This window comes from Mesocricetus auratus, unplaced genomic scaffold (assembly GCF_017639785.1).
Source record: "Mesocricetus auratus isolate SY011 unplaced genomic scaffold, BCM_Maur_2.0 Super-Scaffold_100010, whole genome shotgun sequence".
Taxonomy (NCBI): Eukaryota; Metazoa; Chordata; class Mammalia; order Rodentia; family Cricetidae; genus Mesocricetus; species Mesocricetus auratus.
This window is the reverse complement of record NW_024429194.1, coordinates 81,666,917-81,693,886: the sequence shown is the minus strand read 5'-3', so window position 1 is coordinate 81,693,886 and position 26,970 is coordinate 81,666,917. Positions and strand designations below refer to the sequence as shown.

At 46.6% G+C, this 26,970-nt stretch overlaps 2 protein-coding genes across 5 annotated transcripts in view; one reads left to right on the top strand and one right to left on the bottom strand.

The window, feature by feature from the left end:
* The window catches only part of Pacsin2 (protein kinase C and casein kinase substrate in neurons 2), a 94,816-nt gene extending 72,191 nt beyond the window's left edge, over positions 1–22,625 (bottom strand). For all 4 annotated transcript variants that reach the window (XM_040754076.1, XM_040754080.1, XM_040754079.1 and 1 more), the window contains exon 1: positions 22,493–22,625. The gene's annotated coding sequence lies outside the window, so the exon portion shown is untranslated. The remainder of the gene's footprint in view (positions 1–22,492) is intronic.
* LOC121142976 (translation initiation factor IF-2-like) lies at positions 5,401–26,432 on the top strand. The gene is made up of 4 exons (XM_040754240.1): positions 5,401–5,459; positions 22,211–22,781; positions 22,931–23,053; positions 26,379–26,432. The coding sequence occupies exons 1-4, from the start codon at positions 5,401–5,403 to the stop codon at positions 26,430–26,432; spliced, it is 807 nt and encodes a 268-aa protein (XP_040610174.1).
* Positions 26,433–26,970: the final 538 nt, after the last annotated feature.

Genomic DNA, 26,970 nt, shown 5'->3' with positions numbered 1-26,970 from the left:
TCAGATTTCCTGTATCTTCGAGGCCACCACACCCAGTATCTTCCAAGGACTAGCTTTATGCTTAGACTCACTTAGGTCACAAAACTCTTACCAGTTTTCTGTATTCTGGCAGAATAGAATGCTCAACCCTCTTGACCAATCCCCCTGCACTAGAGTACAGACCAGAGGCCTCTACAAAGAACTGAAAAACAACAACTCCTAAAGCACCTGAAATGCTCTTGCCATTGTCCAATGCCCAAGGATAGCAACATGTGTTTACATCTCTACCCAGGAAATGATATTCAATTAAATATAAGAACAGTCAACTATACAGAGATATCAATGGCCCTGGCCAAATGCCTCCCTCAGTCTGCTCTGTGACCCTTCCTGCTGGGAGTACAGGGCAGTGGTTCTAAACCTCCTAATGCTGAGACACTTTAATACAGTTCCTCATGTCGTGGTGACCCCCCAATAATATACTTTATTTTTGTTGCTACTTCATAAACATAATTTTGTTACTGTTATGAATATAATACAAATAAGTGTTTTCCAATGGTCTAAGATGACCTCTGTGAAAGGGTCCTTTGACAGCAACCCACAGGTTGAGAACCGCTGACTTCAGGCATCTGCTTAACAAACTTGTGGTATAGAGATTTAACTTCAGGCACTGCCCATGTGGCGTGGAACTTCCTGTGAGCATAATCCCCTTAGCATACAGACCACACAGAACAACAAGATCGCCATGTTGTCCCTAAACCTCAGCCTATGACAGTTTTGTTAGTGTAAATTTCCACATATAAATAAAAATATATACAGATAATGCAGCTGGGAGTCGACAACTTGAGCTGGGATCCTAGCATCTAGGGAAAAGCTAAGTGTACACATAGTACCAGCACTTATGTGGACATCTAGGGAAAAGCTAAGTGTACACATAGCACCAGCACTTATGTGGACGGGGAAGGGGGTGGCAAAAGGAAGATGGCTGGAGCTAGGTGACCAGACACTCTAGCAGAAAACTACTGCGTTCCAGTAAAAGACCTTATCTCAAAGAAATAAGGCAGAGAATGATAGAGCAGAACACACACATACACATTCTCATCTCAGATTCCACACATTGAGCACACCATCCATCTGAAGTGACCCACCCTACTGCCCCCCCTCCCTTACTGACTAGAAGACTAACCATTGCTCTAGAGCCACTGGTTACCTGGCTTCACTCTCATATCAGTGCACAATGCAAAGGAAACATCAAGGTCACCTTGCCAGAGCCTTGGTCTTGTTCCACCTTCTACTTCTACCTGGCCCAACTCTCCCATCCCCCTACACACACACACACACACACACACACACACACACACAATCTGCCCCAATTGGAAGCTTTCCTTCAAGGTCAACAATCCCTTGCCCAAAAGTCTCAGTCAAGCAACCTCTAGCTGGTTTCCCTTTTCTGTGAATTACTAAAGAAAGAGTGAGCATTAGATAAGGAAGATCAGAAGCTACCCTAGAGATTATGAAAGAGGGAAATGATGACTGCCAAAAAGAGTTTGCCCAACAAAAGAGGAAAAGGACCCAGGCTCAGTAAAGCAATGCTGCTGTTGAAAGTGGCCCCCCCTGGCCACCATCCCAGTTCGGTTCAGAGAAAGCAGTGTTCACTCAACTGAAACAGCTACAAGTATGAGTCAAAGGCAACATTAATCTGGTCAAATGAAATTAAACACATTAAAATGACCTTTCATTCCATGCCCCTGGCTCCCACTCCTTGCAGCTTACTGATAGAACAAGATCTCACAGCTCACACCTGGGCTGCCCATTCACAACCATGGACTTACAAAGAACTTTCCAGAGAACAGGCGACATGGAAACAGACTCAAGAAACACTAAAACCCAAGTGAGAGCAGGATGACCACATCAGGGAAGGAGTGACAAGGCCCTGAGGAGGGGCACACTGGCCTGAAGGAAGAGAGGATCCAGTGAAGTAAATCCAGGGAAAGAGAAGCACCTGTGCAGAGAGACCCTCAGAATAGGCAGAAACCCCCTCACAGGCATCTGCCTCTGCAGCCCATCTCTATTCCTGGCTGCACACCCTGGGAAGACCTTCCTGAGGCTCAGGTCTGATCTCACCCCACTCTCCTGTTTAGAAATTCTCAGACTCCCACAGCCTGGACAACTAAGACACAGACTGCATGAGTTTCATAAATACAAATGCACATCTATATACAATATAGATGCTAAATTTCCTCCACAAAGGCCCTGACTAACACATCTCTCCCTTATGGCCCACAAAGGCTACAACACCCAATACTTAATTCATAAGCATGGGGAGAGATGGAATCCTGAATCAGCACACAACATGATGAGTAACCCAAGTTCAAATCTTGACTCTCACTTACTAGACATGCAAATTAATACTTATTTTCATTTATGTGTTCACGTATGCTTCTCTGCCACATGTGTGAGGGTGCCCCTAAAGGCCAGAGGGTGTTGGATCTGCTGCTGGAGTTATAAGTGGTTATAAGCTGCCCAATGTGGGTGCTGGGAACCAAGCTTGAGACCTCTGGAAGAGCAGTGAGGCTCTTAACTGCTGAACTGTGTCTCTAACCCTGGCCAGGTACGTATGACCTCTCTGAGGCCGCATTTTCTGTGTACAATAACAACACTGACCATGCAGAACTACAGTGAGAATCAGAACCCAAACATTCCTGGCTGCCTACAGGGTGCTCAGTGTCCCATAGAAGAACTCCACCTCCTCAACACAGCTGCTTTTTTCCTCTGGGACTTCACTGGCTACTCATTCACCACAAGTTACTCAGGATAGACTACTTTTCATTCTAGGAAAAACACTACCCCCACCCCTGCCACTGTGTTCAGACAGTGGTAGTCACACCTTAAGTCTCCAAGAATGGTACTTTAAATACCCATTTTCAAAGAACATGGGAGAGGGCGAGGAGAGTAGAAAGCCCTAGGGTGTTTTTCTTTCCTTTTTTACAACTATTTATGGCTGGAGGTAGAATTGACAATGAAATAAACTTGAAGTCATGTACATGCACCCCAACCTTCTTCATCCCTCCACCCCCCTTTGTCCCTCCCCTTCCTCTTCTACACCCCTAAAGCCCTTAGCCTCCCCTCAAATACCAGGCAGTCAAATGAGATTGCTCACTCCTATCTCCTAGTAACTAAAAGAAGATACTACACAGTGAACTGAAATAATCTGGTTCAAGGGTCAGAACCCCAAGAGCCTATAGGAGTGTGCCTCAAGTATGCAGACAGCCAAGCATGCAGGTGTAACGTTCCCAGCCAAAGTACGAAGCAGTGAGCTCCAGAGACACCGGTATTGAGCCATGCTAATCAACTGTGGCCCAGGCTCCACGTTCCAAAGAAATACTACAAAAATTCGAATTAGTCTTTGAACTTACCATCAAACTTTCAACAGTAGACACATTTAGAAAAAGATATTGACCAGTGAGATGGCTCAGTTGGTGGACACACTGTTCGGAAGCTTTGACAACATGAGTTCAATCCCACATCCCACAAGGTGGCAGGAGAGAATCAACTCCACAGAGTTGTCCTTTGACCTCCACAGGCAAACTGTAGCACACAAATTCCTGAACTTACAAATACACACAAAATAGACAGTTTGTGTTAGGAATGCCAATTTTTTAATTGGTGTGAGAAAAAATATGTATAAACTTAAAATCCATGATCTAAAAAAAGCTAAGGAGCTGGGCACAGTGGCTCATAATTATAACCCTAGTACTCAGGAACTGTCACAAGTGTGAAGCCAGCTTGGTACATAGAGAGAGTTCCAGGAGTCAGACCTTATAATACAGTAAGACCCTGTCTCAATAACAGGAAAGAGAGAAGGGGAGAGGCAAGTGGAAGGAAGAAAGAAAAATAAAGACAAAGAAGACAGCTCAATCCAGACAACCACTTCTCATACAGTGAGATGGTTCCCAAGCCAAGGGTCCCCACGGTGCCCATACACGCATTTGGTGATTCCATAAACATCTGCTTATGCCACTGCAGAACTAAAAACTGGGTTGCATTTTAAAAAGACAGAACTTGCAGGCCCTCATCTTCCTCAGCATGGGCAAAGGGTGAAAGGTAAGTGGAGGAAGGAAGGAAATCACCTCTTACCTGGAGGGAGAAATGCAGGGATGTGGCAAGAAATGAGGTAAGCAGAGGCCATTCTACAAGGCTTGGCTTTCGCTGTGAGGGCTACCAGGAGCCATGAGGAACTGTAATCCAGACAGTCCGGCCCTTCCCCACTTTGACAATGAAGACCAGGATGGCTTGCTTTGAAATCACTCTTCTGAAGAGAAGTTCAAGAATAGCAAACCAATCAATTCTTTAAACTTTAACAGCCAAACACATGCCCAAAGGCTTCTGATATGTGGACTCCTCCAAGCTCCAGTTTCCTTACTGTCTGCCCACAGGGCCATATGAGGCTGGCAGAGTGCTTAGAGCAGAAGAGAGCACAGATGGTGGCACTGGCAAGACCATGGCCAGTGGACCACACCGCACGGGTCAGACAGACCAGATCAGCCTAGAGACTGCTCAGAGCCTGTGACCAAGAACAAACACGAGAACTTCACAGACATCTAACTGGAAGAGACTAGTCAGACCATGGAGGAGCCACGTTCCCTCAGCCAACAGGCAGGTCACACCACTGTTGGGCCTCTCCCACATACGGTAGCCTCCAAACAGCCTAGGTGCCACCCTACGTACCCAGGCACACTAGACTTATTGTGCCCTCACTTCTCTGTCCTGGCAGGCCTCCACAGTCACCTCTGCCCAGAAGCCACCAACTGAGATGTCCATAAGGATTCTGTGTCCAGGGCTCTGTAACCCTGAGCAGGAAGAAAGCCCACATACATCTGGCCAAGCATCATCCTACCCCTTTACAACTTGCTACACTATGACAAGACCCCTGCCATCAGGAGTCGAATCTACTCACAAAAGAAAAACACCCAGGCTACATGAAGCACAGACACTGATAAGCAGCCAACAGGAGGAAGACACTCAAGTGCCCAGAACCACAAGTCCCAGATCAATTAGAAAATTTCCCCTTAAAATTTGGGGAATATTTTAGTAAATGGTGCTGAAAAACTAGATGGGGGAGCCACAGGGGACCGTCCTCATATGCCTCCAACTATTTACAAAAGTGGCTCAAATGGATCACAGACCCGACTGTAAAACCCAGACCTGTAGGACCAGCAAGACATGTTTGTGACCCTGAATTAAGCAAATATTTTACATGAAACTTAGCCCAGACACACAAACCTACAAACATCTACTTCATCAAGTCCTAAGGCTTTTGCATTTTAAGACAGGAGACATGGTAATGGCTTCCTACCTGGGGAAGACAAGGGGTGTGATAAATGGAGGGGCTGCAAAACAAGAAGAGGTTGCTAGTTTGTGGACATGGCAACAGTGTATGCCCATGTCAAACGTATCAACCAGTACGCTTACCATATCAACCAGTATGCTTACCAATACGCTTTAAAAACAGGCAACATAGGACTGTCCATTATTGCCACTCAGGTTGTTTGAAATTTGGGGTGAGAAGGTAAAGCACTAACTTTTTATGCTATCCAATAACAGCATTCTTCAAAAGCCATCTCCGAGCCAGGCATGGTGCCACACACCTGCAATCCCAGCACTTGGGAGCTATAGGCAGGGGATCAGGAATTCAAGGTCATCTTCAGCTACACAATTCCAAGCCAGCCTGAACTAAGTGAGACCCAATCTCAACAAAACAAACAACAACAACAAAAACCAACGTTAAAAGGGCATTTTCAAATTAAAGGGAGGCAAGCAGTACTCTAGCTCTGTGCAGGCTGATGCCCACCTCCCCTCTTTGCACTGTTCTCCCACTTTGCTTTCAATGAAGGAAAGAGAAGGGGAAGGGGCAGGAAGGGGAAGAGAAATAAAGAATCCAAAAATACAATGGTTTCCATTTTCTCCTCAAACAGAACCCTTCTAAGACACACTGAAGATTCCATTGCCATTTTCTCACACTGGACACCATGATCTCTGAGCAGAAACACACAGCTCACCTTGCAAGGCCCAGAGCAAAGCTCACCTGGGTAACCCATCAATCTTTAACCCACAGTCCCTCCTGGAAAGGTAAGCATGAGAGATGACCACGTGGATTGTAGGACACTGCTTCCCTCCCTACAGAAGACAAGAGCTGAGCAGTGATCAAATGTAAATATTTAAAGAACTCACAGCTGCTGATGCCAGCAGGGTAACAGCTTGCAAACTTCCAGTCAGAATGACTGTTATATCAAGGGCTGAGTCATGGTCACAAATGCTCTTTCCTTCCATCCTTCACAGAGGAGAGGAGATTTTTAAAACAGCTTTCAGAAAGTCACTATGCTCAGTCACAACAAGAAAACACTGGAGAAAAGCCAGTGAGTACCCAAAGCTCTGCAGCCAAGAAAGGAATAATACACCATCCGCAAGGAATGCACTCAGAACAAGAAAGAAACTGTCCAAATCTGTAAACAGCAAACAGGTATATCTGCATCAAGTGGTGAGGTCCACCACACAAAGGGCTGAAGCATGTCTCACAAATTCCCTCTCGTTGATATGCCAATTCCTTATTACAAAGACACACAGGGCACCCTTACTGAGGGTTCTGATTCGTCCTCAGGTCTGGCTTCCAAGTTCCACAATAGCACTCACATCTCAAGCTCGCACCACATTTCCAGATATTGGCACTTTGCCTACACTCAGCTTCTTCACCTGTCCTGAGGATGAGCATAAATGCACAGAGAGAAGCAGGGAGGTCTGGCGTATCAGTCCCTGCAAATATAAACTGAAAATGACTGTGGTAACCATAGTGAAATGAAAACCAGGTCGGGATCAATGTGATGGTACACCCCCTACAATCCCAACACTCAGGAAACTGAAACGTGAGGACTACTCAAGTCCAAGGTGATCTCTCAGGGAAAACGGGGGACTTTTAATGATCCAACCTGGGAATGTGAAGTTTGAACACTGCTACGTTTTAGGAGAGGTTGAATCCCTCTCCTGAGGTTGGCAGAAGCCCTGTCTGATCTTAGCTCTCAGGTAGATATATTTCCCCAGTCTACAACTTCAGGAACTGGGAGGGGTGCATTAACAGTGGGGCACCAGCCCTGGGCACTGTACCCACAGACTAGTGTCGCTGGACAGTGAGGTGGTATGGTTAATGACATTTCTCGAAGCCTTAAGGGCACTAAATTAAACAAAAATAGAGCTAGCTTGGGAGGTACATCACATGGTCCAGGAAGCAACTTCATCCCCCACAGATTCATCCTTCACTGGACAGAGGAGCTGGGCCCCAGAAATTATGAGGACTCCTCGCAGGTCACACAGCCTCTGAAGGGCTACATTATTCAGTTATCTTCACTGTGTGCGACATACAGTCCACAGCAGAGGGTTGGACCCACCTGACACAACCTGTAGCTGCTGAGCACAGCCCTGAGGGACTAAAACTTTGGTAGTCACTTAGCCACAGGGAGCCAGGACCACTAAGAATCACTACAGCACTGAGCTAGACACCGTGGTTCCAAGAGTCAGGAAACTTCCATACACCTGTGTGCTCCACCCAGCAGGCAGGGTGCTACAAGAAGTGTGGTGCAGCAGTCATTCACCCAACGATACAACAAGCCTATCAGCACCCCACTGTAAAGGGAGGTGGGGGCTGGAGAGGAGGCTTGGCTGTTAAGAGAGCTTACTGTTCTTTTGGGATTTTTTTTTTCCAGACAGGGTCTCTATGTAATAGTCCTGGCTGTCCTGGAACTCCCTTTGTAGACCTGGCTGGCTTGAACTCACAGAGATCCTCCTGCCTCTGCCTCCTGAGTGCTGGGATTAAAGGAATGCACCACCACCACTGTTCTTGAAGAGAGCCTGGGCTTAGTTTGCAGCCTTTACATCAGGCAGCTCACAACTGCCTCTTACTCCAGTTCCAGGAGGCCCACAGCCTTCTTCTGGCCTCCCTGGCCACCTGCACAAATGTCATCCACATAAACTCACACAGGTCCACATAAATACAAATATACAAATAAGAAATACATCCCCGCCGGCGGTGGTGGTGCACACCTTTAATCCCAGCACTCGGGAGGCAGAGGCAGGCGGATCTCTGTGAGTTCGAGGCCAGGCTGGACCGACAACCTCCGAAACAATACAGAGAAACCCTGTCTCGTAAAAACCAAAAAAAAAAAAAAAAAAGAAAGAAATAGATCCCATACAGAGAAACCCTGTCTCATAAAACCAAAAAAAAAAAAAATGAAAAAAAGAAAAAAGAAATAGATCCCACATCAAATAGCAGTCAAGAGTCAAGGTGAAGTTGGAGCAACCTAGCAGCAGAGCATCCTAATGAGACACCTCACATTCTATACACCAAAGCACTGCTGTGTCAAGACCCAAACTCAGAGGTAGCTATTACTGTTTGAAAACATGGCCCTCCTTCAAAGTGAGCAACCAAGGCCCTCAATCAGGACCACACTGCCTCCCCCCAACAGCAGCAGTGTGCAAAGGAAGTGGGAATAAGATTTGCAACCTTTTAGGTCCTGGCAAGACTGGCAATTTGCCAACTCCATGCCAAAGACGGAATCCCTACAGTCCCCTGCAGGCTAAGTTTGTACTCCCTGCAACTAATCACACTGTGAGCTTTTGGAAGGCAGGGTTATTAGAAGTCCCTCCACACTCATAAGAGCACATGCTATTTTAAACTATTTCTAATTTGCAGCTCAGGTGCAAATTAGCAATTCTGGAAATGAACACAAAGAAGTACTTCAGGGAAGGCAGACTGGATGAGCTTAAAGAAAGGTGATAAACAGCTCTCGGCTCCTGCTCCCATCAAGCAACGATCTACACCTATAAGAGCAAGAAAAAACTCAAAAGGAAATAAAAGCCACATTAATATAAAATAACAGAGATGTATGTAAGTGGACTCAGTAGGTAAAGGTACTTGCTGTCAATCTTGATTTGAGTTAGATCCCTAGCAAGAACCAACTCCTACAGGCTATCCTGTGACCTCCACATGTGAGCCCTGGCACACCTTTACCCACACATACACAAACAAATAAAATAAATGCAAAAACAGGACAAGATAGCAAAGGATAATATTTATTACAGCAACCATTTCCCTTGGTCTTCTTTTTTTTAATTTTTTAAAAAGATTTTATTTATTTATTATGAATATAACATCCTGCCTCCATGTACGTTTGCACATCAGAAGAGGACACCAGATATCTTTATGGATGGTTGTGAGCCACCATGTGGTTGCTGGGAATTGAACTCAGGACCTCTGGAAAGAGCAAGCAGTCAGTGCTCTTAACCTCTGAGCCATCTCTCCATCCCCTTCCCTTGGTCTTCTTAAAGGAACATCTATCATAGACTCCTATGACCTCATCATACTCACTGCCTCAAAATGTATGGTACTCAAATGTACCATTCTGGCCCTCTATGAGGCCCTGTTTCCATGACAGACCCAGCCTTTAGGACCAGGTGTAAGAAACACAAGCAACTTTATAGAATAGCAGGAGAAGCCCTGACCCCAGGGCAAAGCAAAGCCTCTAGCCTCAGCCAAGAGGAAAGCCTGAGTTAGGAGGTGCTGGAGGGCTGCGTCAGCCCTATCCCATGCCATGCTACTCTGCTGAGCTGGGGTGGCTCAGCAGGGATTTCTCAAGAAAATAAAATGGACTCTAGGGACAGCCACAGGGAGTGCCACTGGGGCTTGGTACTGGCCATCTAATTTAGTTAAAAAGCTCCCACCCAGCCCCTGCCAGAACCTTTGACATACACAAGCAAAGTTCAGCTAGTTGCTAAGGCAACAGAGACTCAGACATGTTTAGACATCTGTAGAAACCAAGCCAAAGTACAATTTCCACACTTGTGATAAAAACACAGGCTGCCAAGCACACAGCCAAGCATTACTCTAAAATTTGGTCTTATTGACAGAATAAACAGGGGTGGGGAAGCAGGAAGCTCCTAGTGCTTAGCAGAGTTAACAGTCAGACTAGATCCAGACTGCTAAAAGCTCATTTGTGCCAGGGAACAAATGCCTCTTATGCCCATGTGTTGTCTGAGATGGTTTCCTCTCATTTCTACCTCCATATGGAGTAGTCTTTTGCTTCAGTTCAGCCTGGAACACTAGTTTTTCTTAGAAGAGAAAGTAAGATTGAAAGTTTGGTCCAAGGTAAAGCCAGATATGTGAAGAGCAAACTGCTTCTGGGGGAGGGGTGGATGTGGGAGAGGCACAACTGTCCAAGAGCAAAGGTGGGCTAGCTTGGCCATAACCTCCATGCCAGGAGCCCCCACCCTACACACACACACACACACACACACACACACACACACACACACACACACACACACACACACACCCTTGTCCTTTGCAAACCCTGAGAAATGAGTAAACAGGACACTGCTCAGTCTTCCACAGACAGTAAAAGGTGAAAAAGTGAGTCAGCCAATGGGAAGTGACACAGTAGACTAATAAAGAATGAACAAACAAGCAAACAGTAACAACAGAAACAAGAATGGGATATAGAATTCCGGTAGAGTGCCTGTTTGTAGAGGCTGAAGCATCTATGAGAATGGCAGGCACCCCAAGTCACAGAGGCAAAGTCCAAAGGATCATGACTCCAGGCTGCCATGACCTCTGAATGATTCCAGTGCCAACAGCCTTGCCCAGTCCTTGCCAATTCACATACTGCAAATGTGGAGACACAAACCGAGCAGTCTGACCACTCACAGACTCCTCACTCACCTAACTGGTTACAAGCAGGAGGGGCAGTCAGATGACTTCCATTTTTTTAGCACTGGGAACTGAAGCCAGGCCCTGAGTATGCTCTGCATAGCTCTAGCACTGAGCTACAACCCAGCCCCAGGAAGGCCCTGCTTCATGATCAGGAAAGGAAAGGAGCCCCTGTGAGGAGAATCCACCCAGATTAGGAAGGGAGTGTGACTCATTCAAGAAACCCTCAGGAGAGTTTATCTCATGGATACTGCAAGTTCCAAAGACCAAGGCACCTAACAGGAAGAATTCCCCAGGGTTTTCTTTTGCTTAAAATTCTAGAAAAACAGACTTAGAAGAATTCAAACAAGTCTCAAAACACTCAAGTGTCTACAGCTTTAAAGCCATTCCTGGGAATTTCTCCTTGGGAACTAATAGAAAGGGAGGGAGGGAGGGAGGAAGGAAGTCAGGAGGGAAGGAAGCAAGCAAGTAAGCAAAGTCAAATTGTCAACTACAAATTCATCTAATTAGCAAAAAAGTGGAAATAACCTAAAATGCCCAGCACCAGGGAATGTTTCAATCTCACACAGTCAATGAGGTAACAATGGAAATCTTCTAAGGGGTTGGACACATAACTCAGCAGAATGCTTGTCTTGGATGCACTAGGCTCTAGGTCTGATCCCCCAACACTGCAAAGGAAGAAAAAACTTCAACGGAAATACTCAATAAGGACATTTAGGCCAGACAGAGTGGGGGGGGGACGGGACACGGACACAAATCTCAAAAAGAAAAAACATGGGGGGGGGCATGGGCCATCTAGAATCTAGATTCTAGACAAGTTCAGCAGATAAGGGCACTTGTTCCCAAGCCTGAAAATAGGAATTTGAGCCCCAGTACCCACGTGATTTAAAAAAAATTCTGCAAGTTGCCATCTGAACTTCCCATGGCATACCATGGCACAGACACACATGCACATACATAGAGGAGTAGGGGAATATAATTTTTTCATATCCAGTCATTTGTCACAAAAAGCAGCAATTAGCCCAAGCAAAACCACCAAAGTATCTGAGCCAAGTGTGATGGGACAGCCTGTAACCCCAGCATTTGGGAGCTAGGCAGGATCTGGAGTCTGAGGCCAGCCTGGGCTACATGGTGAAACTGTGTTTACAAACAAAACCACACAGTCAGAACATCTGCTCTCAGGTATCCACCTAAAATAAGCTTCAGCTAATGTCACAAAGAACAGAGTGGGTTCTCCCTCAGCTGCCTCCTCAGGGCTTCTGTGGAAGATGGAGCAATAGCAACCACCAGGCCTCTGGAACTGAGAGCCCTGCTCCTCCACCCTCTGACCTCATCAGCTGGGAGAGAAGCATGCGGGTGACCCAGTCCCAGCTTGTGTAAGTTCCCTTCCTACCCTTACAAACTCCCTGGCTTTGTACAATGCGAATTTACAGATTCTCGATTGGGTGAGTTGTGAACATAACTCCTGCCTTAAACTAAAAGCACTCTAGGTGGAAAAATCAAGGGACACTGGTGTGGGCTTCAGGGTCATTTCTGACAGCAACCCTCTGAAGGTCACTTCTCTGACCTTTGGGTTGATTACTCCTGGATGAAGTGGAGTTATCACCAACTGGTTTTAAGAATTCAATGGGCAGAAATGTAAAACATCCATGGTCTCTCAGAAAATCCAGAACACAATGTACCCCATGATCACTGTTTCTGCCACCAGGCATGCCAATCTTCCCATGGCACATATCCAGCCTCCTTATCTGATGATACATTTGCTGGTACAGAGGTCACAGTGCTTAATTAAAAACGTCATCACACTCAAGCTAACTGGTGCTCAGGCAAGCCAGCTTCAGCAAACCAGGGAGCTACAGAATCCACTAATAACGGGGCTTGGAGGCCTGCGTGGGAAGAGAGCCTGACCACAATTCACAATCTTGGAACACTCAGCTAGAGACAGCATAATTTGATATAATGAAACACAAATATAATTTGAAGTCTGAAAATGTTCACAAACTACAATTTGAATATCATTTTAAAATAATAAAATTTCATTTCATTCAAGAGACAACTTAGAAAACTAGCCACAGCTGACTCCAGACACCACAGACTACCCTGCAGGTCCAGGCAAAGACCTTGTAACTACCTACCCCTCATGTGGGGGTCTAGACCCTTCCTTCCAATTCTACCTCTTTTTGTCTTTCTTCTGAACCGTGAGCATGGGAAACCAACACAGCTGTTCTGAAAACAAAATGAAAGCTAATAGGAAAGCTCATAGTCAACTACCAATACCTGCACAGTCAAGTTGTATTGATAAACAATCTAAATTATAAAGCCAATTAAAACCTAAATATTAATTCTGAAAGTGAAAGGGTAAGGGCACCCCTGATTTCACAGTTTGAGCTCTTGCTGCTTCATGTAAGTTTACTCCCATTTCCCCCATGGATCCCTGTGCCCACAGCTTAATCCTTCCCCTTAAATTCTTTTCCATCTTGGGTGTACCATTTACCCTGTCACCTGCTCCTTTCCCCCTATGTACTAGTTACAATCACAGCAACATTTCCTCACCACTGGGACAGGCCTGCATGACCATCACATTAAACTCACGCACACCATCATCAAGCCAGGAGGCAGGGAAGGGCTGCCCTCAAGCATAGGCAGGATGCACCCATCTTTGTTTGTTTCCATACAGGATTTCTCTGTGTGGTCCTGGCTGTCCTGGAACTCACTTTGTAGGCTATCCTCCAATTTAGAGAGCTGCCTATCTCTGCCTCCTCAGTGCTGGGATTAAAGATGTGTGCCACCACCACCTGGCTAGGATACAGATTCCTAGTCTCGCCCATTAAGTAGACAGAAGCAAACATAACCTCAGAATAGTGCAAAAAGAGGACATATGTCCTGCCAGGGTCATGAGATTCCACAAAGGGAATCCCCCATACTGGTGACCCCTGATAGCACCCCTGTGACTTTGAGTCACCAAAGGAGGTACTAATGAGTACTCGGGCTGAAGAAAGAACTGGGTAAAATAAATCCAGTGAGTACTTTAGGGTTTTACTTAATTTACAAACTCACCTAATTATCATGTAGAGTGATACAAAATAACTAAGTGTTATGGATTGAGCTCTGGGTCTGTGACTGCACAGCACCTACCGCATCCAGAGTAAGGGACCCACTCCAAATTCCAATGCTCAAATCCTAGTGTCATTATGATATTAGGATATGGAGCCTTAGGACACTAATTAGGTCATGGAGGTGAAGTCCCCAAGAATGAGATTAGTGCCTTTTCCTAAGAAGGAACTCAGAGATCTCCCATACCCTCTTTCAGCTGTGTGAGAGTACAAGCAGAAGTTGGATCTATAACCCAGAAGAGACCCAACACTACTGTGCCCTCACCTCAGACTTCCAAACTCCAGAACTTTGAGAAAGATTTCTGTTCTTCATAAGCAAATGCCTAGAGCACTATGCTACAGCAGTCAAAATAAGACACCTAGTCTCTTAAATGTTGAACATTTGACCAGGTGTGGATACGCGATCACCTGGTGGTAGACCTGGGACCTAGACCCAGGGCTGTCTGGTGCAAACCCATGCTTCTGACCTCTGGTTTGTTGCTGCTGTATTGCCTTTTCTCATCTGCAGGAGCTAGCCTTTCAGACTTGTGAGAATAAGCCAATCAAAACAAAAACAGGACACAGGCTATAGGACAACACCCTCCTCACCCCAATAGCATAAGTCAACATTTAGACAATGGAGCTCAATCATTGACTGAGGCCAGCCCTCTCTGGAAGCCCCTTTCTTACAAAATTAAACTACTGCTTCCTAGGAGTTGCCAAGGCAACCCTCAAGCCTTGAGGACATGGGTGATCTTTGTGAAAAGGAACAATCAGAATCCCATCCACTCCTGACTTCTCAACTGACCTTTTAGTCCTGCTCATACCCTGGAAGGCTCCCCACTGAATTCATTCTCCAGAGGAAAGCTGAGACCCTAACCTTGGCCTACAAAGAGCTCACTCACATCCTGAAGCTGCATTCCCACCACACTCAACAGCCTCACACACCACGTGCAACCATATTCTTGATGACTCTGGAGCTCACTTCTACCAAAGGCCACCTCCCTGGAATAAAGCTCTGCAGCGTGCTGAGAGCAGCCAAACCAGCCCTCCTCTGTGTCTCTACAGGTGGACCCGTTTCTATCTGGTACTGCCGTGGTGAAACACAATTATTTCTAGACCCAGCTGTTCTACAGAGCATGAGACTTTAATCTTGGAATCCTAGAACTATGAGCTGAACCAGGCACCAAGGTCTCTACCTAACAGTGGCCAGAAAACACCCCTTCAATTCACTTTGCCTATTCTTCCTTCACACACTGACATCCTGACAACTGAGATATTTTCCAAATGATCTCAGTCCAAGGAGAGCAGTCAAGTAAAACTCTAAACTGGTTAAGACAAGAAGACAATGAGTTCAAACTCCGCCTAGGTTACATCCTCTCTTAAAAAACAGGGCTATTGGGACCGGAGAGATGGCTCAATGGTTAAGAGCACACACTGTTCTTCCAGAGGACCTACATGGCAGCTCACAACTGTGCAATGACAGTTCTAGGAGACTTGACACCCTTGTCTGACCTCCTTGGACAACAGTCAAACATGTGGTACACATATATACATACATGTGAGTAAAACACTCACACATAAGATAAATAATTAAAACAAACAAAAATGGGATTATTAAGATGGCTCAGCACAAAAGAACTTAAATACAAGCCTGACAACCTGAATTTGATCACCGGATCACACTAGATAATAGGGAGGAAAAAAAAAAAACCAGGTTCCCAAGGGTTGTTCTCAGACCTCCACAGATGCATGCCTGCAGGAAAACACACATTAAAAACACAAAGTAGCCGGGCGTTGGTGGTGCACGCCTTTAATCCCAGCACTCGGGAGGCAGAGGCAGGCGGATCTCTGTGAGTTCGAGGCCAGCCTGGTCTACAAGAGCTAGTTCCAGGACAGCCTCCAAAGCCACAGAGAAACCCTGTCTCCAAAAAAAAAAAAAAAAAAACCCACAAAGTAAGCGCTGGGCATGGTGGTGCTCACCTTAATCTCAACATTCAGGAGGCAGTAGCAGGCATATCTCTGTGAGTTTGAGACCAGCATGTTCTCAAAAGACTAAAAATAAATAAAACAAAGCAAAACAAAACAAAGAGCTAAGAGATAGTTCAGCAGTTAAGAGCATGTACTGCACGTCCAGAGGACCCAAGTTCAGTTCCCTGCACCCACATGGCAACTAACAACCTTTTATTAACTCCAGTTGCAGGGGATTTGGCATCATTTTCTGGCCTCCAGTTCTCTGGAAAAGCAGCAGTGCTCTTAACCACTGAGGTAGCTCTCTAGTCCAAGAACAGACACTTTTTCCATGCCATAATCACAAACTGTGGTTGGCTGCCTCCTGACATGCATCAGGATGACATGATAGAAGGACAGGGACTTCTCCACACTGGCTGTTTGAGGGTACTTCAAAAGTCAATGCCTGAGTAACCAATACATCTGACCAGGTCAATTATTTTCAGAAATAAGCCAGTGAAAAGGTATCCTAGTCACTGTTTTATTGCTGCGAAGAGACATCACAACCAAGGCAACTCGTATAAAGGAAGCATTTCATTGTGGCTGGCTTACAGTTTCAGAGGCTTATTGTCATCTTAGTAGGGAGCATGGTGACAGGCTACATCCTGATCCACAAGCAGAGCCTGAGATTGGGGCTGGCACTGGCTGTTGAAGCCTCAAAGCCTACCCCTAGAGACACACTTCCTCCAACAAGGCCACACCTACTCCAACAACACCTCCTAAGTCTTCTCAAATAGTGCCACTCCCTGATGACTACACACCCAGTTATATGAGCCTATGGAGGCCATTCTTATTCAAACCACCACAGACAGACGGCTTGGCAAATTTTGGCAGGTAAATGCACTTACTGTGCTCATGCAGACATGCATACACATGCATACCCAGAATAATACTTTTACAAAAATAGGGGGAAAAAGGCTATTTAACTTGCACAGTTTTTAAGTTTCTTGTCCTTTCTTAAACACTTGCTCTTTGTACAGCTGAGACTCTCTGTGCTACTAATAAACAGACAATTCATAAAGCATTAGGAACCTGACAAAATCACAAAAAGCCACTGTTGGACAGCCTTGGTCATTGTGGTTATTTGAGAAGGGCACCCTTAGACTCTTATATTTAAATGCTTGGTACCCAGTTTATGGAACTGCTTAGAAAGAATTAGGAGGTATGGCCTTATAGGAAGAGACGTGTCACCGGGAGATGGCTTTGAGCTTACAAAAGCCCATTACACCATTAACAATGTGCATTCTCTTTCTCCCTCTCTCGCTGCACCTCCTACTTTCTCAACTGTTGTGAATTCTCAACTGTTCTATCACAGCAATAGAAAAGTAACTAAGACAGTCACCAACACAATTCATGTCCAACTTCAAATTACTGGGGAATTCTACTCAGGGAGTATATCATCAATGAGAACATGTTTGGATAGGTCAACTCCAAGATTTTAGATTTTCTTTGTTTCAAGACAGGGTTTCATTGTGTTGCCTTGGTTGTCCTAAAATTCACTCTGTAAACCAGGCTGACCTCCAACTCAGAGATCCACCTGCCTCTGCTTCTGCCTCCAAGTGCTGGAACTTAAAAGCTTGCATCACTAGGTCTGACTCAATTTCTAATTTCCACTTAACATTTATTTACTTCACAGCTTTCTCAAGTGCTAAGCAATTGAGAAATAATCATTTAAATATACTCTTTAATCAATAAACATTAAATAAGCCTGCCCAAAACACTCACATCCTACAAATTTTCCCCTGTGAAAAAGGCTAAAGAACAAAAACAAGGGGACTAGAAATGGCTCACCAGTTAAGAGCACTGGTTGCTCTCCCAGAGGACCTGGGTTCAATTCTCAGCACTCATATGGCAGCTCATAACTGACTGTAACTCCAGTTCCAGGGGATCCAACACACATATAGGTAGAATACTCATTCACATAGAATAAAATATAAAGGTTTAAAACTAATCTTCATCGTCAAGACAGAAAGGTATTTAGGATTCAAATTCCAAAGGAAAAACAGTCCTTCAAAGGCAAACAAAACTTCTCTAAGTGACAATCTAGGAGATTTACGATGCCAACGATTCATCATGACAACAACCAAGGAAAAACCCCAAGCTGGCATCCAGGAGCACAAGTTCTGGACCCAGGATGAATTCTACAAAGCAATGGCCAGACCTGACACCACTTTCTTTACCACAACTCATGTCATTCAAATGTTTGAGTAAAAAATAATAAGGGGACAATCCTTCAAAATGTGTGTCCTCCATGTATGTACGTCACCGTTATTATTAGCTCCAAGATGACAGGGAAAATAGGATTACAGATTCTGAGGCGAGAGGCAGCTTAGGAAGATATGTGCTCACCGCCCCAAGACCACGTCAGGAGGGAGACAGCTTAGGGCTGGAGTGTGGCAGTCCTTACCCTGGATGCGTGTCCCAAGTTGTTTACATGTGTGCTTCTTTTCCTGGGGGGGGAGGATATCTCACAACTGCTCTCATCTTACAAATATAAATAACGAGACCCTAAGATCTGCATATCCTCCTAGACTCAGAGTTACTGGAGGGAAGGCTAGAAAGAGCGCAGGGCTTCTGGTCCCCATCTCCCCCTCTGCCATCTGGAGAAAATTACATCAAAGCAGATGTAAAGGCTCAAGCCTGAAACATCAGCACTTGAAGAGCTGAGGCAGGAAGACTGTCTTAAATCTGAGGCTAAGGACGGCCACACTGTAAGTCCCGACTCAGATCCTGCCTCAATGTTGCAGCAAGGTTTCTTTCTAAGGCAGCTGCTGAGGACTCTGATAGCTGCTACCACTGTATCCCACCGCTGTATCTCCTTCTCTATCTAGTTCAGTGTCTAGACCCAAGAAATGAGTGAATGTTTCTAAGCTGAAATTTTTAAGAGAGCTAGAGGCATAGCTCAGTAGTAGACTGCTTGCATAGGCTGTAGCACACAGAGCTCCACCCCCAACACCAAGGGGGAGGGGAGAGGGAGGGGAGGGAAAGAAAAAAAAACGGGAGTTGGGAGAAGGGAACCATCAACCCTTACAATCAGAGTCCAGTCCCCAGAACCCAGTCTTGGCTGTCCTGGAACTCACTGCGTAGACCTGGCTGGCTTCAAACTCACTGAGATCTGCCTGTTTCTGCCTCCTGAGGTATTATCTTTTTTTTTTTTAATGGAAATTTTTCTTTTTAAATGAAAATTAAAAATCTGGACAGAGAGGACCAGCTCAGCAGGTAAAGACACTTGCTGCCAAGCCTGACAATCTGAGTTCCATCCCTGTTATCTACAAGATGAGAGAAAAAAACCCCTGCAAGCTGTCCTCTGACCTCCACATGCATGCCATGGCATGTGCATACACTCATGTGCACGTGCACACACACACACACACACACACACACCACAAACGAAATATCCTTTTAAAAATGCAAACCAGCTGGGCCATGGTAGCGCACGCCTTTAATCCCAGCACTCAGGAGGCAGAGGCAGGCAGATCTCTGTGAGTTCCAGACCAGCCTGCTCTACAAGAGCGAGTTCCAGGACAGCCTCCAAATCACAGAGAAACCCTGCCTCAAAATCACCCCCCCCAAAAAATGCAAACCAGTTGTCTCAAGGAATTACTAACCACACAGATGCTAAAAAAAGTCTCCTTGTGCAGAATATTTGGAGAACTATCCTTTGTTGAGATAGGGTCTCACTACACAGTTAAGGAGGCCTCAGACTAGAGATTTCCCTACTTTTAGCCTCCCAAAGGCAAGTGCCCATGTGTGTGTGTGTGTGTGTGTGTGTGTGTGTGTGTGTGTGTGTGTGTGTAAGTGCAGGTCAGAGATTGATATCAGGCACCACTTTTTTTTTCTTTCTTTCTTTCTTTCTTTCTTTCTCTTTTTTTGCTTTTTGAGACAGGGTTTCTCTTTGTAACAGTCCTGGCTCTCCTGGAATTCACTTTGTAGACCAGGCTGGCCTCGAACTCACTATCTGTGCCTGCCTCTGCCTCCCAAGTGCTGGGATTAAAGGCATGTGCCACTACTGCTCAGCAGGATTTCTCAATTTTGTATATGGATGTTTGCCTGCATGTATGTATGTGCACCGTGTACATTCCTGGTGCCCTCAGAGGTCAGAAGAGGATGTAGGAGTCCCTGGGACTGGAGTTACAGATGGTTATGGTACCATGTGGGTGCTAAGAATTAAACCCAGGTCCTCTGTAAGAGTAAATGCTCTTAGCCACTGAGCCATCTCCCTGCCCCCGCCTCATTTTTTTTTTTGCTTGGGGGTTCAAACTCAGGTATCCTCAAGTTTGAACATTGTGTGCTTTACTGACTGAACGATCCCCCAGCCCTTGGAGACCTATTCTTTTAAGATGGTCTTTAGTCAGCATAACCACCTGGATATTAAAATCGGGAAGAAAAAAAAAAACCTCTCAGTCATCCCCATCCCAGAGATCATCACTGAGAGCCCTCAGGAGGAACAAGTTAAGGCCCACTTAGACCTTGCTCTCAGGCCTACTTCCAGGTGTGAGGAGAATATGCAGAGGCCACAAAGGACTCTGACCCGAGCATGCAAATAAGCTTAGGTAATGAAGCCCTGCCTCCCTCTGCTGCCTTCAGGTATGCAGCTGTGGTTCCAAACAACTGGAAAAAAACTGAGCCGGCACTGCAGCTCTGGTGAACATGGTGATTACTTAGGGTGGCCTCCAGGAAGCCAAGTACAATGGGATGTAGATAAGGCAGGCCAGACTCAGTCACCTGGGTTTCAGGTGAGCTTGGCCAGAGAGCACTTGGGTATGCTTCACAAGGTGCCAAGACAGCTAGTAATGTACTGCTATTATTTCATACTCCGTAACATCCGGCAAGGGTCAAGTGATGACCCCTTTGAGAAGCAGGAAGCCTAAGGTTTTAACTCATCAACATGGACTTTCAGGTAAGAGAAAGGAATACAAAGATTAAGGGTGGCCAGTTATGGTGCTACATGCCTTTAATCTCTGTAAATTCCAAGCCTGCCTGGTTCACATAGTGAGATCCTGTGTCTAAAGAAGAAAACACACAAACAAACAACCCACAAAACTGAGGGCAAATGTCCCTATCCATCCCCACCCCAGAAATGCCTGGCCATCAGAAATCCTTGCTGGCACTCTGGACCAAGGGAAAACCTCTAGCAGGTAGCATGGAAACCTAGATGTTGTATCTTGCATACACACACTTTTGCATTAATTAATTCTTGTGTTCAGAAGTAACAAGTTCTAGCTCCCAAAACAGCATGAACTAAAATACCATTTCTATTCCAATCAATAGTTATTCTTTAAAAGTCCTGCACAATTGCTGCGGGGTGGTGGTGGCGCAAGCCTTTAGCCCCAGCACTCCAGAGGCAGAGGCAGGCAGGGATCTCTGTGAGTTTGAGGCCAGCCTGGTCTACAGATTGAGTTCCAAGACAGCCAGGGCTACTGAGAAACCCAGTCTTCAAGGGGGAAAAAAAATCCTGCACAGAGAGAAGAGATCTAATCAGTCTTCTAGTCCTTTGTGCTGTTACTTTCCCAAGTAATAAGTATCCATCAGCCTAATGGTCAGTTTCTTTAAATTCTCCAGACCACAGGGAAAGAAACACACGTCGCAGAAGTTTTTCATGTAATGGCCTCATGGCTTAGGGAACACAGCTTCACCAGGAGACTGCCAAACTCTGCAGTTAAGTGTAAATGCACAGACCAAAAGTGTTCCAAGTAAGTCAAAAGAATCCCAGCTACACTGGCACTCATTCAGTGCTTCTGCTTTGAAAAGGTGGTTCCGAAAGCCCTAACAGAGAACACTGCCCATCTGGATGAGCCCTTGGCGAGGTGCTCCAAGCTGTCAAGCCCCGGGGCACAAGAACAGAACTTAAGCAAACTAAAAAACCTACAGTGGGGGAGGAAGGTGTGAGCTCACACCTACCACTCAGGATTAAATAGATTTACATCAGAACAGCGAAGGAGTGTTTGTTAAACAGCGTAATGAGTAGCCCTGGAGACCGTCAGCAATCTACTCCCCTTAATCACAAAACCTCAGGACATCTGCGGTCAAGGAGAAAGACGGCAAGAGCCAGGAATGGAGTGCAAACCCCGGACCAAAGTCATCTTCCCTTGAGGACCCAAAAGAACGCAGCATCCCTGGGGCGTGTCTACTTCCAGGTCTAATCTCTAAGGCCGTAAGGTCTCCAGCCAGACCCCTCTGATCCAGTCTTGAAAAAAGAAAAGCCGACCTTCTCAGAGAGGGGCCCCGCAAGCCTAGAGTTTTTAGGGAGAGAAGAACGCGGCTTTTGAGCGCCACGGGAGGAGAGAGGCAGTTGACACTTCGGATCCAACGTGTCTAGAAAACTATGAAAGTCAAAAGGACAGCATCCAGCCTTTCCTGTCTCGCCACACACCCCTAGGTCATGTTCACCAGGCAGGCTTGGCTCTCACCACCGAGGACACCAAGCGTGGGAAGGACGGAAACGGGAGTCCGCAAAGCACCCCAGGAGTAAGTCCGCGTGGGTCCGGCCCGCTCCGGCCACCCCTCGGGCCTCCCCGGCTCCTCCCGCCGGTGCGTGGCTCCTCGCGCGCGGACTAGAAGTTTCGAGCGGCGCGGCCCCGTGCGCTCCGCCCCGGCGCGGCCTGACAGGGGTAGGCGCGGCCACCGACCCGCGTCCCAACCGTCGCGGCGCACCCCTCACCTCGATCGCAGCTCGCCTCGGGTCCCGCTACGCACGCCGCCTCGGCCCGGCTGCGACTCCGACCCCTTCCCGTTCCGCTCCAGCCGCGCAAGCTGCCCGGCCCTGCCCAGACCCGCCGCGGCCGCTTCTGCCGCCTGCCCAGACCGCGCCGCCCCCGCCGCGCCCGCTGTGCTCGCCCCATTGGCTGCCGGCATCAAGACCCCGCCCTTCAACCCCCTCGGCGCCCCGGATTGGGCAGACCGAAGCAGAGGCAGCACGCCCCCAAGCACGCTCAAACGGACTAGTCTGGGTGAGTATTAGCGGCCTCCCCTGTCAGTCAAACGAGGAGCGCCTACTTAAGCCTCTGAGAGGCCAGCGTGGGTCACTCCCCGGGTGCCGCCCTGAGGCTGGGGTCTATAGGACTTCCTTAGACGGGCCAGAGTTCTGTGGTTTTCCTAGCACCCTGGAGCGTTGCGGTGCCTGACTGCGAATTCAGATGAGGTGGACTTTGAGAAAGTTTCCTCGGATCTGGACAAAAAGACCCGGATTCCATTCCAAGCACCCATGAGTCGGCTCATCACGGTCAGTGACTTCAGTCCAGGGAATCTGACGCCCTCTTCTGGCCTTTGTGGGCACCAGGCACGCACGTGGCGAGGACATACATAGAAGCAAACATACACACACAATTCTTTTTATTTAAAAAGTTTCCTCCAAACCAGGAGTGGTAGGGCACGCATTTAATCCCAGCACAGAGGAGGCATAGGCAAGCGGGTGCCTTTGCATTCGTGGTCACCGTGGTCTACACAGTGTGTTCCGGGCTAGCCAAGGCTACATAGTAAGCACTGTCTTATAAACAAAAAGAAGAAGAGGAAGTGGAGTGAAGAAACTTCCCTCCAGAGGACAGGCCTTCAGGGCACCAGACAATGCACAGACATTTTGGTTCACAGTTGTCCTGCCCGATAAGGCGTTAGCTCCAGGAACAGAGGGAAATGATAGTGCATCAAAATGGCTAATAACTTCCTAACCACTGCCTCACACTGCTAGAGATCCCCGAGTGAGGATCTGAGAAATCGACAGCAGGTAAGTTTCTGGATACTATGTGGAGTAAAGAGTAAATGGCCATGGATAGTGGCTTCTAATCCACTCAAGAGGCTGACACAGAAGAATGGCTGAGAGTCCCAGGCCAGCCTAGGCGACAGAATTAGTTGGAAGAAAGAAAAAGAGGAAATGGCCCCAGGCAAGCCAGGGATACACCGAAAGACACTGACACAAATGAATAAATGAAGCTACATATGGTGATATATGCCTTTAATCCCAGCACTTGGGGAGACAGAGACTGGAGACTCATTGAACATTCAAGATCAGCCTGGGATACATAATGAGACCCTGTCTCATCCTCCCTGCAAATTAAACTAAACAGAAAAGGCAGGTGTGGTAGCTTAGCGCTTGGTATAGAACAGGAGGGGTCAGGAGTTCAGGGTCATCCTAGCTACTTAGGAAGCCCAAGGCCAACTTGGGCTATATGAGACCATTTCTTAAAAAATGAAAATAAGCTGGGCAGTGGTTGCTTACACCTTTAATGGCAGAGGCAGAGGTAGGTGGATCTCTGAGTTCGAGGACAGCCTAGTTTATGGATTCCAGGACAGTCAGAGCTACACAGAGAAAACCTATCTCAAAACAAACAAAAATAATAATAAATAAATAAATCGGGCTGAGGAGATGTCCAGTGGTTAAAGCACTTTCCACAGACCCCAGGCGTCCACACAGAAGTCTAGCTGGCATAGCTTGCCTGAAGAGTCAGGACTGGACTAGCTGCATCAGGAAGCTCCAGGTTTAACAGGTGACCTTGCCTCAGTGAATGGGGCACGAATCCAGCAAGGACGATAACCCGATGACAACCTCTGGTTTCCACAGGCGTGCACATACACATGTGAATACACATGTATACACAAGTGCAGACCACATGTACACACACAAAAGAAAAGCGTCAGCGAGGCTCAGCTGTATGGAAGTAAGTACACACACACTTGTCGCCCTAACACCCATGCTGGGGCAGGAGGATCTTGGGTTTGAGGCTAGTCTGGGCAAGGTCAGCTGATGGTGCAGACTCCTGTCTCTGGAAGTCCAGAGTTTCTCCCAGGGTCTCTAAGGGGAGCAATCACTCCACCGCCATTCAATCAGCATACCTGTCCCCATGCCATGCTCGAATAGTCTTGCTTCACACCCAGCCCTGGTGACTCTAGCCTCACCTGGACACTGGAAGCCACAAAGAAGCATCAAGTCTGGCACCACCCACCAGCCAGATGCCTCCTGTCGCCTGCACGGACATCTCACAGCTTCACCCCAGCCTCTCTTACTCACACCCAACAGGTCTGCCTTTGCCCCTCTCCAAACAAAGGATTTTCCCTGTGCCCCTGGTGCTCTCAGCACCTCTGTGTCCTGGTCTATGGCCAGGATGGCAGACAGTGCCAGCCTCTCAGAGTTTGTGAGCAGACACTTGGAGAGTGGCTCTTAGTCCGCAGCTGGGATTGCCTTGTGCCTGAGCAGAGTGACCACACACAAGGAACTCACTGTCACAGAGCTACTGGGGTCAGAAGATAATCAAGTTAGTCCTTTATTAGCCATTTTATGCAACATGGCTTAGATTAAAAAGTCCAGGTTAAAACATATTTTCAAGGGGCTCACAAGATAGCTCAGAGGTAAAGGCACTCGCTGCCGAGCCTAACAACCTAAGTTTTGTTTTTTTTTGTTTTTTGTTTTTTTTTGGTTTTTCGAGACAGGGTTTCTCTGTGGCTTTGGAGGCTGTCCCTGAACTCACTCTGTAGACCAGGCTGGCCTCGAACTCACAGAGATCCGCCTGCCTCTGCCTCCCGAGTGCTGGGATTAAAGGCGTGCGCCACCAACAACCTAAGTTTTGATTCCCAGGTCCCACATGGAAGGAGAAAACAGACTCCCCACAACTTGTCCTCTGACTTTTACAAGTATACTGTAGTATATGCATGGCTACACACACAATAAATAAAATGCAATAAAGTCAAACAAAATAAAAACAAGTAGTGGTACCTGCTTGTAGTTTCAGCATTTAGGAGGTAGAGGCAGGAGTTCAAAGTAATCCTAAACTACATAGCGAGTTCAAGGCCAGCCTAGGCTATATGAGACCTTGTCTTAACCCTCCCCAGAGAAAACCCTCATATTTTCACAGTGACCAAAATATTTTCAATAAACACCCAGAGGAAGCCCTTTTGCTGGTAAAATAGCTCCAGTAACTCCAAAGTTAAGAATAAGTACAGATAGCCAAGCATGGTAGCATATGCCTTTAATCCCAGCTCTCAGGAGGCAGAGGCAGGCAGATGCCTGTGTGTTCAAGCCCAGCCTGGTCTACATAGCGAGTTCCAGGACAGCCAGAGATACATAGTGAGACATTGTCCCAACAAATGAATAGGATGCGACAGCTCTCAAATGTTTGGTGAACCTAGCAAAGACAAGGGAGAGACAACAATAGTAAGCACAGTAACGTTTTACTTCCCTCAAAAGGGTAGAATATGACAAAGAGCAAAGGTGATATTTTACTGCCCAAGATGGCTAAAATATGACAAAGAGCCTCCCAGAAAGCAGTGAGCCCTAAAGAGAGAAAGAGGTTCCTCTTGGCTGGAGCATTTCAGGCATGCAAGAAGCAAAGACACATGGGGAGGGAGGGTAGCTTGGCAGCAAACAGCCACTCCACCCTGCAAGTGCCTTCCCTTCTTTGGGGCGCAATTTTCTCAACTGTAAAACAGATAAGTCCAGGAAAACCAGGACTAGTGAGTTTAAGCCTACCTTGCTCTCAGGATGGCCTATGAATACTGAATATGTCCCAGGATCACTACAGACTATAAAACTCCTCCCACTTTTATTTTGTTTGACACAGGTTCTCACTATGCAGGCCAGGCTGGCTTCAAACTCACAGAGATGTGCTTCCTAAATTCTTGGATTAAAAGGTATGCACTACCAAACTCCACTCAACTTTTCATTTTTTTAATTGGAATTGGCAGCAAGAGGGATGGCTCGGTGCTAAAGTACTTAGGGTGCAGAAACCATCTAAAAGCCAGATGGAAGCTGGGCGTTGGTGGCACACGCCTTTAATCCCAGCACTCGGGAGGCAGAGGCAGGCGGATCTCTGTGAGTTCGAGGCCAGCCTGGTCTACAGATCGAGTTCTAGCACAGGCTCCAAAGTAATACAGAGAAACCCTGTCTCGGAAAAACCAAAAAAAAAAAAAAAAAAAAAAGCCAGATGGAGTAGCATGAGTGTGTGATCTCAGCACTGGGACAGGAGAGTTAGAAAGATTCCAGGTAACTTTAAAGCCAGCCAGTTTAATTGAAAGAGCAAGCTCCAGATTCAGTGAGAGACTCTGTCTCAAATAAATAAATAAATACTTTGGAAAGAGTTAATCTCTTGGCCTCCATACAAGCATACAAAGGTCAGGTCACTTGAATACACACATGGATGGGGACACACACAC

Coding starts and splice junctions, on each gene's coding strand:
- LOC121142976 (XM_040754240.1), top strand. CDS start 5,401: ATGGCAACAGTGTATGCCCATGTCAAACGTATCAACCAGTACGCTTAC. Junction 22,782..22,930: donor GCTCAAACGGACTAGTCTGG/GTGAGTATTAGC, acceptor TGGTTTTCCTAG/CACCCTGGAGCGTTGCGGTG. Junction 23,054..26,378: donor CCATGAGTCGGCTCATCACG/GTCAGTGACTTC, acceptor TGTTTGACACAG/GTTCTCACTATGCAGGCCAG.